Raw genomic sequence first — 14,424 nt, 5'->3', positions numbered from 1 at the left:
GCTAAAAATGGTCTTAAAGTGACACCTAGTGGAGCAGAATTGATAAGAATGAGCAGATTTAAACTTGGATATTACCTAAACAAACTTAGACAGCTAATACCATAGCATACTCCCAGTAAAAAAATATATATATTTTCTGTACAAAGAGTCAGCATTAACAAATCCTAATTATGATTAAGTGATTATGGACAATGGCTTTATTTTCTATTGAGGACAACATCCATAGACTGGAATGTGCTGCTCAGATTGCCACAGTAGAAATCCATGGGTGTTGTATTCTTTCAGAAGCCTTGCACTTCATTGTACTTTTCTCCGATTTCATGCACAGTAAAGAACAAAACCTTTTTTATTGTTGGAATTCTACCTTTCAATGAGAAATCTGGGTGGATGAAGAAATGTTTACAGTAACCACACACTAACAACAGCTATAGTAACGAAACACGTTTCACTGCGGCTTATGTCAGGTAAAGGGAGACACTGATTGAATGCATAATGCATTTATGATGATCACAAAACACATAATCACCTGAAACTTAAACGAAAGCCACACAGCTTTGCTGCACTGCAAAGGAACATACTGTAGGCTCTAAGGCTATGACACATGGGTACCTATCTGGATGACTGTATAGTGACTAAGGCTTTTGATCACCATTCAGATCAATGGAAATGGGGAAGTGATGGTACAGATGGCAACATGAACTAAACTCTTCAAGTGGAAGGTACAAGGTAGGTGGATACATATGGAAAATCGTGCTACTGTAGTGACTGTAGCAAATGGACTGTCTTGGAGATCAACTCAGTATACAGTACCTGAGGTTTGGCATCATCACTCACATTTATAGCCCAGGCAGCAAAGGCGCACCAACATCAGCAGGCAGACTTCGAGATCTCTGGTCCTATTTCAATACTCATTGTATATATACAAAGACAAGCTTGTGCCAGGACATAATTTATCGCTTACATTTTTCATTTACCTATTGTTTTAAAAACGGCATCAGAGTCTGGCCATCCTGAATGAGCCTCTCTGGCATTCAAAAGTCAATGCCATATTCTTTCCTAGTTTACTAGTATTGTAGTAGTGTATTGTCAATCCTGAAGAAAACTTTCCTGGATTTAAATTCAACACACTTTGTAATAAACCCTAAACCCAGATGGTGTTTTATTGCTTCCCCACATTGTCTTGGTACGGATATGGAGATCGATATTATGCTTTGAAGTGAACTGTTATCAAACATCTTCCAGCTGGAAATTTTCTGAAGCAAATAACCAGTTAAAAGAGAACGAATCCAACCTTTTGGGGTGTGGTCAGAAATTTCATGATTGTGACCAACTAAATTTCTATAACAAAGTAAAAAACAAGGTCACAAGTCAAACACAGCCAACCTGGAGGAGATGGGCAGGTGCTAAAGGGAGGAGTGATCTAAAATTCTTATACAGATGTGCATCCCGACAGGACTGACAATACTGTGTTTAAGAGAGCCATTTTCAACAAGTTTACACAAATGCAAAAAAAAAGTGATTTTATACAATAATTTATTGAACAAACATTTATCGATCAAGGCAATTGTCTTGGTTAGCAGGATCAATATATGAAATATATAGTCACAGAGCTATTACCAATGGCATGAAGCATATATCTCTGATAAAAAGAATAAGAATTTTGTAGGAAGTGTTGAAAGAAAATAGGCAATATACAGCATCATATAGTGTGATCTTTAGGTCGGACTGGCGGTTTGTAGTAACCAGAAGCTTGAGTGAAGAGCATTCCTGAAGTCCCCATTTTAATGTCCACGGACAGAATTATTGTACGAGGCAGTGTTCCAGCACCATGAAAAGGTCAGGAGATCAAGACATACTGCAGCTGGACTGTTTAGCCTGTTTCAAAAACAAAGATAATATTAGAATGCTGCATTCAAAAACAATGACTATTCAAATTATTTTCTTTGATATAAACTTTTTTTACCCTTGCCTAAAGGACCCCAGTTAGCATTAGGGCAATATTAAAGTAGTACATTTATGAGTCAAGACATTATACTGAGCTAAATCTTGCTGTGTCGTACTACGAATCAAATCACGGCTTTCACCTTGCAGACTCAACCTGTAGTAATTCAACTCAGCTCATCAGCCAGACTATATATACATCGAGTTCTGATACATAAGGAAAATTACTTTTTAGGCCAACTGAAGTTTTCATGATCTGGAAAACCTTTTAGGAGTGAAAGAAAAGACAAGATGAGCTATATGTATGTCAAATAAGAAATACGGTGTGCTAGGCTCAGCAAGACTTATTTATGCTAAATGAGAAATTCAAACTGTGCTCTGGGTTGCCACCAGTAACACAAGCTCAGCTCGCAGGAATACAATGTCATGCAGCCCAATCTTTAAAGCAGTTCGGGCAGAGAAAGGATAAAAAAATTCAACTGCACACTTTTTCTAACAAGCTACAGCAGTTACAAGCATTTACAAAATCAACTGGAAATCAATTTCACCACTTCAATGTCCACTTGAAAATTGTTTAGTATATCATCCATCTTACTTTTGACAAATCTACGATTCTTTGAAATAGGCACTAAGTGTTAGAAGCAAAAAGTAGATACAAAGTATTAGATGGTTTTACAAACTGAAAAAGCCTGTTTTTTTATGGTCGTTTAATACAGGAATAAAAAGATGAAGGACAGATCATCCTGTAAATGTCCACCCATCTCAAACAGGAAAACAAATTCAAGAGATTAAGCAAAATAAGATTTGAATTCTTAATTTAGTTACGCAGAAATGTCCAATATACATATACTTGAAAATGAAACATCTGCACGTGGTTTGCAAAACTTAGGCAATGTTCGCTTCCTCCCTGTATCAGTTAAGAGTCACTTGAAAGCCCTTGCAAAGACGCAACACATTGGAAGGTTGTGAATATGTACCTACTTCAGTTCCTGTTAGCATGTTACTGACTGGTAACTGTTCTGGATACCTGTTGTCTCTGCTGCTGTCTCTGGTACTCCTCTTCGCTGGCTGCCAGGGCCTGAGCCAAGGCCAGATCCTCCTGCTCCTGGGGGCTGAGAAGAGCGCAGCGCCGTCAGACTGATTCCCCAGCATTACACTCCACTGGCAGAAGGGCCTGACCCACCCACAGACACTCACTCAAGACCGCCTGCCATCTTCTCGGCCATCTCACCCAGGCAGTTACAAAAAACAAAACCTTTATCTGTGACCCTTTTCTCTCTCCAAAACGTAGAAACTGGATAAATCTAGTCCAATCACTCGGGAATTCGAAATATACAGGAGCCTCCAGAGTAGACTAACATGCGCAATGATAAAGGAATACAAAATTTCATAATTTTAATTGATTTGTCTTACTTAAAATTATACTAACATATGCTGTAATTGTAAGAGCATTGCATAAGGTGAAGAGTCATGTTTTTCAGACTTCTAAGTACTAGCTAATGTATATAGAGGCTCCTAAATGTTTCCCATTTCCCTGGGGTGTAAAAACTAAAGGTACAATACAGAAGACAACAAGTACGAACATGAATCACTGTGGTTAAGGTCAGGAAGCTCTCCAAAGACTGCAGGCAAAAAGTCATTGATCAAGTTGGAGGTTGGTTCTAAAAGAATCTACAAAAATAAATAATCTGCTTTTTCCCCAATTACTATTCCCCTATTACTGACAGATTACGTCTACTGGTACAGTGGCAATCCTGCCAGACCGAGGATACTTCTAGATATGGTCTTGTCGCCATAGCCTGTGAGATGAGAAGTTTACAAGGCCACTGTAAATCTAATGGTAAGCAGATCGCCCATATAAACTGGCATCACAAGGAAACTACCCGTTTATGACTGGGTTGAAAGAAAGAACTCGAATTGGCCAAAACTCCTGGGATGATGTCTGAGCAAGGTCAGATGAAAAAATAACATTTGAAAAACTGAGGATCTGAGCGATCCTTAATAGGGGATTGATCCCTCCCTCAGAAGTGCCAGAACCTGCTACCACAATTCCAGAGGCATCTTGACAGTGTAACTCATGACAGAGGAGGATTTAAAAAATATTAACTACAGGGATGTGGACAAATGTGAGCACGGGATTTTCTAGAATTCAGCTGTTTATCATAAAATGAACATTGCTCTGTGCAATGTTATTATGATTATATATAACATTTTAATCAAGGCATTATACAAGATGTATAGAAGAGATAATGTTTTTTTTATTTCTATTTCTAGACTTAGTTCATCAGGGATATAAAAATCTGGAGGGCACTGTAGAAGCATCTACTGGGAAAAAATATTTGGCTTGTTCATCCATCTCGGGATGAATGAGCCTTAATTATAATCTGTTACCTGAGTGACTGTTGTGTGCTGGTCGCCGACTCCGCCAAGGACATCTCTAGAGCTCTCTGCAGGGCCTGCTCCTCACTCTGGAACAGTTTAATACAAAACCTTACTGTCAGTCCTAATACGCTCATTGTGGATTCGGTGTTGATTACTATCCAGCAAGTCCAGAAAATGACAGCTACCTCGAGCTTGCAAAGACTATCACTTCTTCTCGTGTCTGAGAGTTACCGCAGCACATGAGGGTAGGAAACAAACTACCTCCCTCTCTACAGTTCTTAGCTGTTGGCTGTCAGCACCAAGGAACTAACTCAAAAGCCACCTTCGCCTTTAGTGCGCACAGTGAATCCTCACATATACAGTAAGGAAATCATACAAACCTACGTAAGGGGATCTGCATATTGCAAAGCATTATACAGTATAAAATAAGACTTTTTAGGAGTTCCAATAGCTTAACATAACATCACTTTATAAGCCCTATACAATTTAGGAATTCATCTTTTCGCATACCCCAGCTTGCTCTCCACGAGAGACAGACACACAGATAGGGAGAGAGAAGCTTGGGATCAGAGCGCAGGGTCAGCCATTGTACAGCATCCCTGAGCAGTTGGGGTGAAGCCCAACGGAGTAGGATTCCTCTGCTGGCTGTGGGATTTGAACCGGCAACCTTCCAGCCACAGGCGCAGATCCTGAGCCACAGAGCCACTGCTCCGCCCCAGCCACCGCTCAGGAAACTTTTTTTCTACTGTTCACATACAAAATGTTAAACTTTCTAGCCCATGCCCTTGAGGCATCACATGAAGCTCCTGGAGAAATCAACACAGATTCATCCAAATAAGCAGGTGCAGAGTAAATGACATCAGACAGACAGCAACTCCGGGGACACTGTACCAACGCAAGCTGACATCTTCACAGTCAGAACACTGAACTTAGACGAAGCAATTATTGGAGAATGTAAAGTAGTTTGCAAAAGTATTCACTACCAATAATACCACATTGTGTTGGGTTATGTGTGGCATTTCTATCCACTAATTATTACACAATCATAAATTATTGGTATAAACATAGATCAAGACTTGAACCTGGTGCATGCAATTATTTTGGCATTATATACTGCACCAACCTCAGGTTTGACGCTGATCCTGTCATACTGTTACATTTTCATTTCCTAGAGACACAGTGATGGATTTTTAAGAGGTTTAAAGCTTAAGCAGGATTGCTTTGCTATCTAGGATCAGCACTGTACAAATAAAGTTGATGGATTGCTATTACACACATGTATAATATTTTTAAGGCAAATTTTCGTAAATGAAATTCTGCTCATCTAAATGACACTTTGGTGTGTTACAGTGATGTTGCACACTACTAGTATAACAAATACAACGTGAAGCCTTTAATTCATAAGACCTTGAGCACAATTCTAATATGCAAGGCCTAAACATTTAATATGAATGCCTGCCTACTCCATATTTTGGTGAGTATCAATTATTTATGTCATATTCGGCTTGTGCATAATGCGGTTACTACCCCTGAAGTGACTTTTCGCGGAGCAATGATGAATTATGCAATACTTGCTAAATTTAACGTCAGGGTTCATAATCTAGTGTGGAAATTGTGTAAAATGTCTACCAGTGTGTACCACTGTAATGTGTGTTTATTACAGTGGCCGTTTCTGAAGTGTCAAAGGCCGTCATTCAGCTAGGTCAGGGGTGTCTAACCTATTTGCTACGACAGGCCAGGACTGATTGAAATGTCCTTCGTGAGCCTTACAGACTAGAAATTCACAAAATACTATGCACAACCATCACACGGTACAGTCGACTCGCAACATTTCTGCGTATAGTCAAATTCTGCTTCCCTACTAACCCCCCTTATGGTGACACAAGAAAATAAATAGAAGTACAAAAACGGTAAATAAATGTAATTAAGGCGACTGCGCGGGCTCACTAACGAGCTCTCATAGCGTACGTCATGAATGTGTCAGAGAATACAGCGCCGGTCTCGATATGTCTATATTCAGAAGCCGCCGCGCAGAGCCGCGAGTCTCCCGTGTCGAGTGCCGCGCGGCGGTGGTGGCGCTCGTGGCGCTGGCTGGGCCCGGGCCGCGGGGCTCTTACCATTCCAGCCTGCAGGGACGCGGAGCGAGGAGGGGCTGCGGCTGGGGCTGCGGCTGCTCTGTGGAGAGGAGGAGAGGACACAAACACATGAACGGGGGCATCTCTGCCAGCAGCTCCTACCCAGAACCCTTCACCTGTCAGCTCTCTCAAAACTTTTTTCTCTATTTTTTTTTCCCCCTCCCACCCTGGGCAGGGGGGCGTTTCCAGCGGCGAGGGTAAGTCTGTATGAAATGAACGTCGGGACGTCCAGAGACTGCAAGGATGCGGGAGGGAGTCTGACCAGCAGGATAACGTGGCACAACGAGACGGACGCAGAGTGGATTTTAGTGCTTTCCACCCGCCCACCCATTTCCAGCCACTGGTGCCAGTCCGGGGCCAGGGGGACACACTGGACAGAACCCCAGGCCGTGGCAGGGGACACGCGGACACACACACACACACGCGCACACGCGCACACGCGCACACGCGCACACGCGCACACACACTCCAACTGGGGTCGACTGATCAGTTTATCAACCAGCGTGTCTTCGGACTGCAGGAGGAAACCCACGCGAAACACGGGGAGAACATACAAACTGCACGCAGACAGCCCCCCGGGTCTGGGACTGACCCAGAGCCCCGGCATGCGCCACCGTGGGGCCCGAGAACGAACAGACCCTCTTTAACTCTTCGGGTTTCCATGTGCGCCCTAGGGCATCACACTGCGGACCAGTCAACAACAAGGCAGCCTCGGCGTACAGCATGTACAGGCAGCACTGCACTCATCTTCACAATTCAATATCGTTTCCCAGCTGACGTGGTACAACAGACACCCCCCGCCGACGGTGCTCTGGTCCTGTGAAAGCAGGGTCCTACCTGCTTGGCTGGGATCTTGCTCTTCCACTCAGCCCATTGGGAACAGACCTGGAGGAGGCTGCTTTACCAGCAGGGGGGGCTACAGCGCTGGCAGCCGCTGCCTGGGATCTCATTACAGCAGCGTGTCTGCAAAAATATCTCATTTCACTCCACACCTCCGGGTTTAAAGGAAGGGCCAAGGGGTGAAGGGATGGACAACTGTTCTTCATATTTAATTGAAAAAGACTTTTCAGATTTATTACACAATACTCACTCGTATTTCCTTCCTTATACACTATACAGGCTAATGCTCTATTCTACAAAATGTATATAAAATCTAACGTAAAATGTACTATACTATTGAAAAATATAAAACTACTCCATACTATTTACAAAATATACACCTTACCCAGTTTTAGAGAGGGGATGGCCATCAGACGTACAGTCATGATCCAAAGGATGTCTGTGTTTCAGACAGAAGTTCAAGTGACACTGTTCACAAGTCACTTTGATCATTTCTTTCTGTTTGCAGCCACCCTTGGAGCACTTGTTTGTAAAAATCTGATGAAAGGAAAGACAGCCCGTGATACATAACCAATTGTTTTCGCTGCTTTAGTGTTCTGCTGGATAAATGGGTCTCCAGGTCGTCAATTTACATAAGACTTTTTTCTCAAAAGACTTACCTAGTAAAGGCATAATTTCTATTGACATATAAAAAAATTAATACCTTTTGAATAATGTATCTGACAAACACTCGCTTTCTAAATAAACAAAGACAATAGAACATACAGCCTCATACCCAGCGATAAGTAAAGGAACGCTCTTCAATGTGAATCAAGCAGTGGTTTGAGGAACTCAATCATACCTTTCTCTTTCGATGAGCAGGGTCAGATTTACAGTCTCTGTCAATGTGCTCCCCAACTTTAATGTCGGGCATTTCTCCTCTTTTCACAGGAATGGGGGTGTTGCACAGAGGGCACACCGGGACCTGAACATCCTGGGGAGACATGAATGGTGTCGGGGTTCAGATGAGCATCTGGACTCTAGAAACACGCTAGACTGCACATTCCCAGACGGAGAACACCAGGACTTTCACAAAGCAGGGGTCGCTGTCAGCCTGTCCAGCTGCTTTCGTTTTTCCAGTAGATAAGGGACTTAAGGACATCATCAGCTGTTTACAGGAAGTAGTTATTCCTATCAGCTTTGATTTCACGGCTGGGTACCTTGGTTCGCATACCTTTTGTGTAAAAGGTGCCTTGTATTCTGACTTTTAAAAGCACTATCCTGTCATTTCCACTTGTTGTCTTCTAGTTTGTGATTTACAGGTTGATTTTTAAAAAAGCCCACAGGACTGAGTTTGTCAAAGCTCTGAATATTTCAGTCATGATCGCTCAGAGTGATGATCCCATTCTGTATAACATTACAAGCGAGGAGAATAAGAGGTAATAAAGCATCTAATCCCCCAATATGGGCTACAGAAAAGCACAAATACAGCCATGACAAACAGTACGTACCTTTTTGTATGCCGATGTACATTTGTGATTTACATAAGTAATGTGATCTTTACAGAAAATCTCTTGACAAGCATCACATTTCATGGGAAGAAAATCTGCGAAACACATCAAATATTTTAATTGCAAAACACAAACGTCTATGAAGCAGTTCCTACGATAAAGGATCTTAAACTTTTACGACATGACAGCAAACAACACTGAGTCAGGAAGAAAAAGTAAAAACAGAGCCTAAAAGATGCTCTTCTCTGGACTTTGACCAAAGGAAGTTGAAGTTCTGCTAAACTTGAAGCCTGATGTTCTATCGCCTGCTTTTTGTTGAGATTCTAACTTCACAACAGCTGATTACTTGACTTGACTTTTACTAAGTTTAACAGATAAAAAGCCCTTGACATGAAGCCCTTCCCACACTGCCACTGTCTTGGTTTAACCAAGGTAGGTGTGTGGACCCCCAGCAGCAGAGTACGAGTTGTCTCACCCAGGCGTTTGCAGGACTTCTCTGAGCAATGCTCTCCCAGGTTTGGAAACTCCATTGTCACCAAAGATCTGTGCAACAACACCTAGAGACATTCAGAACAGTAATTAACAACTGAACAATGAGCCTAGGAAGATTCACACACATCTTTTTATGTTCTAAGAGGTCTCCTATTCCACATCTAGCTAAAGCATTATGAATATAGCTAGCTTCCTTATGACATATTTTTATCTTCGATAAGAAACAATACAGATACAAAGTTAACACTTAGAAAAACTAGGGCTGCCTGCTGTACCTTTTACATCATGAACTGATAATCCGAGTAAACTCTTCGACAGCATATCCATTGTTGTGCCCTTCTACATGGCCAGTATCAACAACACATTTGAACACACAGAAGGAGATGCCGAGGAGATGAGAAATAATATAGAGCACACTGATTGTCTGACTGTTGTCAGACAATGTCAGTAATGAGTCAAAGCAGATACAGAACAATACAGATTACTAGAAGTGTAGAAAATGTCAGTGATCACCAAAGACCAGAGAAAAGATAGTTGGTGTAACTGCTAAACCATGATTTGACTGGAATATATCTGAGCTAGTGAACAGACTAAATAGACTAAATTACAGGTCTGACATTTCCAAAAGCATTCTTCGTATTTTGCTTTAGTTTTTCTCCCCCCAAAGCTTGCTGGACATTGACGAAACGTTTCTTATCCACTAAATCGACCCCTTTTAACAATGCTATCGCCGCATTCTGAACAATCACACGCAGAACGTTTAAACTGAGCCTTTACCTGGAAGCCGACTGTCTTTCCAAAAGCGCTTGTTAATACGCCTTACAACGTCCTTCATGTGTAGCGTGTCTAGATACTCCAGTTCTCCCAGCTCCTGACGTCACCGGACATTGTTTACACAGACAGTGCTGAATCACGCCGCGGACAGGGGCATTGCCCAACGTAGTGTCATACACCCTCACCGAAACTGACACGCATTCAAGGGTCGTGATTTCTGACAGCTATCCACCTAATCCTCCTAACATGCAGATTTGCAGTTGAAGACTAATCTAGTACAGCGGTGCATTTCGGCAGCCTGAGTGGACCGACCTGCCCTGTCCCAGGACTGTCTATCCAGCACCCCTCGCACCAGCCTTCAGAAAACTAGGGAACTTTTTTGTTAAATAAAGATCACAATCGTGTTGTTGTTGTTGTTTTCCCGTAAAGCAATCTCACAGTTTAAAACGACAGCGTCATGAATGGACAGAATATGTCCCTGGCGTGTTGCACGATGTTGAGTGACGTGTGTCTGCTGCTCAGGACCGAAGCAGATCCGCAGCTGAGGGCGATCAGGAAGGTAAATCGTGCGAGGAGAGCGGGTAGCCGGTCCTTACACCCGCTCCCTCTGGCCCAGGCCTCGGCTCAGCCAGGGGCTCATGCGTTCTTCACTACAGCAGCACGTCTGCAACCTTTGATTTTTACGAACGGGTTGAGTATGTGGGTAGCCCTTGCTTCGTAACCAACGCCGTGACTCAGAACTTCTGCATTACTGCCGAGCTGACAACATTCAGGGGAAAAAAAACACATGAATTTAAACCGAAACGCTTACCGGAACACCGCTGAGTCTGATATCTAATTTGGACGTCTGCAGAATCGATAATTACCAGTTCCGATTCAGGCAATGGTGACCTAAAGGCTCCTGCCCTGCGGAATTAAAATATAAAACCAGTGTACAGTACCTTGTCTTATATGTTCTTCCGTTTTTTTAACTCTCCTCCTCCTCGTCCTAAGGACGCACCCGGCCGATTCGTCGTGACGTCAGCACGTAAATTTTTCTAGAACCCACCTCGTGACTCAGTGACGCAGAGGGCTCAGTGACGTTGCATAAACTGTGGTCATTCTGTCAGCCTTGTGTTACAAAGAAGCAGATGGGCTGTCCCCCTTCCCGTTCTGTGCCAGTTATTGATTGCCACTGCGAGGAAGCTGCTCAATTGATTAGAGACTGGGGAGCAGATTCTTCCTCGCTCTTAACAGTGCCAGTTCTCGTCCTCTTGTGCTCTGGCTTTGCACATAATTGCGTAAAAAACGATCCTTGCAGTCCCAAAATATTGGAAAATTAGTTTATACTGTATGTCTGAATTTGAAATAAGTGAATATCAGGGAAGGTGTTTGACTAACTCCACGTTATGTGGAAGCTATTTGAAAATGCCCCTTTACTGCCTTGGAGTCTGGTATAAGACTTATATGAGGAACATTAATATGTTTCCATATCCTGAACTATCCGGGACCGTGTATAAGCATTCCTTGTTAATATGGTAATATACTGTAAATGTTTATTGGTGCATAAATTAGATGTCACCAGGTTCTAATCTGTATGAAATTACAAGCACGACTGGAGAGTACTTTACAAGATAATCCTTAACATTAACAAAGGACTAAACCCAGTGAAACCCAAACAAACAAAAAGATATCCTGTCCTTGCATCAGAACTGCTCAAGTGGAGTCAGATAAGCAAAAGGTGCTTGTTGCAGGGAAAAGGAACTCAGAGGAGAATGGGCCCACCTCCTGCGATGAAGAGGCCTCCTCTATCTCTCTCTGCCGCTTGTGAAGGTGATCTTGCGTTTTAATGCAGTTAGCACAACGAGCCATCTCGACAGGCTGAGTCACGCACTATTTGTTTAGGTGGTCATTAATTATGATACAGTCATGGACGATCCTTGAGTTGCGGATCAGACCTGGCACAGAGAGACAGAAAAAAAGTGAAAAGAATGAAAAATACAGCATGACACTTGCCAAATAGCATATTGTATGAGGCACTATGCCAATTCTCACTCAGCCATACCCATTACACTAAGGTTAAGCAAATATAATAGTATGTAATATAATTAGGCAGATAACAGATCATTTTTATGCAACGCAAGATTTGTTTTATAGGCGTCTTCCTTCTTACCCACTCAAAATCATCAAGTAAAGTCAACAGCAGAAACCGCAATGGTAGAGTTGGTTAATGTCTGCTTTCCTGCTCCGTGTGTCTCACTACAGAGAGGAACAAGTAAGAGGTTTATTCCATGCTGAAAAAAAGAAGAAGAAAGAGAACACAACGTTTTGGCCGTGGAGCCTTCTTCAGGTGTGAGGGATAAACCTATTACTTGTTCCTGGGGGACGCAGCTCCCCACCTGAACTACTACCTCACTACAGAGAGGACCATTAGCCAACTGTGGCCATAATAAGGTGTTGTTACGCCAGGAGGAGCCGGAGGTCGCAGACCTCAGTCTCCACGGCAACCGGCCTCCCGCGCAGGCGGAGTCGCACACGGTGGCCACGCAGGTGCAGGGAATTACCTGTCTCTTCAGCTCCGGGTAGCTCAAACGCCCTCCCTCCGCCCACAGCCAGGCGCTCTGACACTGAGCTTCCTGTCGAATTAGGGACGTGCTCTTGGCACTCACCAGTAGGACAAGCAGAACAAGAAGTCTTCTCCTGATGCAGTGTGTCGGCATGACCCCCTTCTCACTGCACCTTCACAGCAGCTAAGCCACCTGCGGGACTGTGCAGCTTCCAGGTCCTCCAGACAGCTCCCTGTCCTCTTCCGCACTCTGCACAACTTGTGACTAGACAGCCTCTGACCAACAGGCTAAGAGAACTGATCCTAGTCAGTCTTGAACAGAGAAGACTGCAAGGAGACATGGTACCAGTATTTAAAATCCTCAGAGGTCTTGACATCCAGCTGAACACAAACCTGGCACAGGCAGAAATGATGGGGGAAGTTGGTTTAAAATTAAGAACATGTTACGGCATTATCTGGTGAAAGAAGGGTCAATGACTATACATATACAGTAAACCCTTGGTTCAGAAGACTTTCCTTTAACAGACTTTGGATTTGGCCAGTTTGCAATGATGGATTAACAATGGTTCCTTATAGTGGTAGGTCAATTGCTGATGACAGATCTGTGTTTTGTACACTTTAGTGAAATGTACATATTTATGACACATAAAATAAAGCGGGTGTATCTTTAATAAAAAAAAAAGGCATAGGGACAATTTTTAATTGGCTGTGTTGATTGCAATTGTTAAAAAAATAAGTCAAAAGATCCAGTAGGTATACAGTATGTATAGCGCTGTATGTATATTTTTCTCATATTCTCATTTTTGTTCAGGCTGAAAGAATGTCATTTATAATTTAACTATGACACCCAGCAGTAATGGACACTCTTCCCCTCTGTTAGTCTGCTAAAACAAAGTTTTACTGGGCCTTCATTTCTGCAGTCTTCCACAGGCAGCAGTACACATTGATCCATCCATGCATTTTCCAACAAATCCAATTTTTGTATAAAAAAAATTAACCGTGAAATATTTTTTCAACCTTATTCTGAAATAGAGTTCATTTAAATCTTTATTTAAATTCATTTATTTCTAAAAACTGATATTTTGGAAGTCAGCTTTTCTCCGACGCAGGGGAGCCTATCTAGGCTAGCGATGGGCGCAAGGCAGGACCCGGGTGCCAGGACAGACGCACACACGCACATACGCACACTCACGCGCAGACAGCACCCCAGTGCCAGCCACCGGGCCGCAGGGCCGCCCTGCACTGGTCTTGTACATCAAATAATCCCCGCCCAGACGTGTTGTTCCCTTCTAAGAGCTGGTGTATGTAATGATTCAGTTGGCATACGGTGATTTCTGCAATATTTTAATTGCAAACACTATACGCGCACAGAGCTAGAAGTCACATTAGTTACTATTCAGTCTACCTTTGCTACTTGCCTAATGAACAGAAAAGTGGGGTTTTCAACATCTCTAACTAAAGTCTAACCCAATATTCCTACGATTTTATATGCCGTCTACTTTCTATTCAATGAAAAATACCTAACAGGCAACAACTTTATTAATCTTTCAAAGAACTGTGTCCTATCATTTAAGATGTATGCAAGTACAACACTGAAAATAATTAGTTTTTTTTAAATCTCTTTTTCTGTGTGTGCTTAAATTACAGGTTAATTTAAGTCCTTTGGTATTTTAAATAGAGCGCACATCCATCTTATCTTTTAATTCTATATATAAAAATTCCCCATAATTTCTCTTTTTCTGAAAAAAAAAACAGAAGTAAGGTAATCTTTCTGTCAAGTACTGTAAGCTCTGTTCTCTTATGCAAGGCGTTTGTACGTACTTTT

The 14,424-nt window shown here is 42.5% G+C and overlaps 1 protein-coding gene and 1 long non-coding RNA gene across 8 annotated transcripts in view; both read right to left on the bottom strand.

Annotated features, from left to right (window-relative positions):
• The window catches only part of LOC148645343 (uncharacterized), a 42,075-nt gene that overhangs the window by 16,638 nt on the left and 11,013 nt on the right, over positions 1-14,424 (bottom strand). The window lies entirely within an intron of this gene.
• zfand2a (zinc finger, AN1-type domain 2A) lies at positions 1,517-11,124 on the bottom strand. Of its 6 annotated transcripts, XM_088612170.1 has the most exons (11): positions 10,996-11,067; positions 10,058-10,813; positions 9,264-9,345; positions 8,789-8,883; positions 8,140-8,271; positions 7,684-7,835; positions 7,296-7,421; positions 6,441-6,498; positions 4,333-4,409; positions 2,969-3,053; positions 1,517-1,875 (listed from the first exon to the last, which is right to left on the bottom strand). In XM_088612170.1, exons 3-11 carry the CDS (start codon positions 9,316-9,318, stop codon positions 1,846-1,848), a joined length of 810 nt encoding a protein of 269 aa, XP_088468296.1. In that variant the 5' UTR covers positions 9,319-9,345; positions 10,058-10,813; positions 10,996-11,067; the 3' UTR covers positions 1,517-1,845. The 6 variants fall into 6 exon arrangements, with proteins under 6 accessions (XP_088468296.1, XP_088468295.1, XP_088468299.1 ...); XM_088612169.1 differs by lacking the exon at positions 10,058-10,813 and having other exon boundaries at positions 10,996-11,124; XM_088612173.1 differs by lacking the exon at positions 10,058-10,813 and having other exon boundaries at positions 2,919-3,053; positions 10,866-11,005.

The sequence above is a fragment of the Lepisosteus platostomus genome, chromosome 19 (assembly GCF_059453375.1).
Source record: "Lepisosteus platostomus isolate fLepPlt1 chromosome 19, fLepPlt1.hap1, whole genome shotgun sequence".
In the NCBI taxonomy this organism is placed as follows: domain Eukaryota; kingdom Metazoa; phylum Chordata; class Actinopteri; order Semionotiformes; family Lepisosteidae; genus Lepisosteus; species Lepisosteus platostomus.
The sequence above is the reverse complement of the archived record's forward strand: the minus strand, read 5'-3'. Positions and strand labels throughout refer to the sequence as shown.

Bases quoted from the DNA above. Each gene is read 5' to 3' on its own strand.
- zfand2a (XM_088612169.1), bottom strand. From the start codon at position 9,318: ATGGAGTTTCCAAACCTGGGAGAGCATTGCTCAGAGAAGTCCTGCAAA. The intron at 8,884-9,263 runs GTGAGACAACTC...TGTGTTTCGCAG, and splicing joins GAAGTCCTGCAAACGCCTGG to ATTTTCTTCCCATGAAATGT. The intron at 1,876-2,968 runs GTATCCAGAACA...TTTTTGAAACAG, and splicing joins GACAGCAGCAGAGACAACAG to GCTAAACAGTCCAGCTGCAG.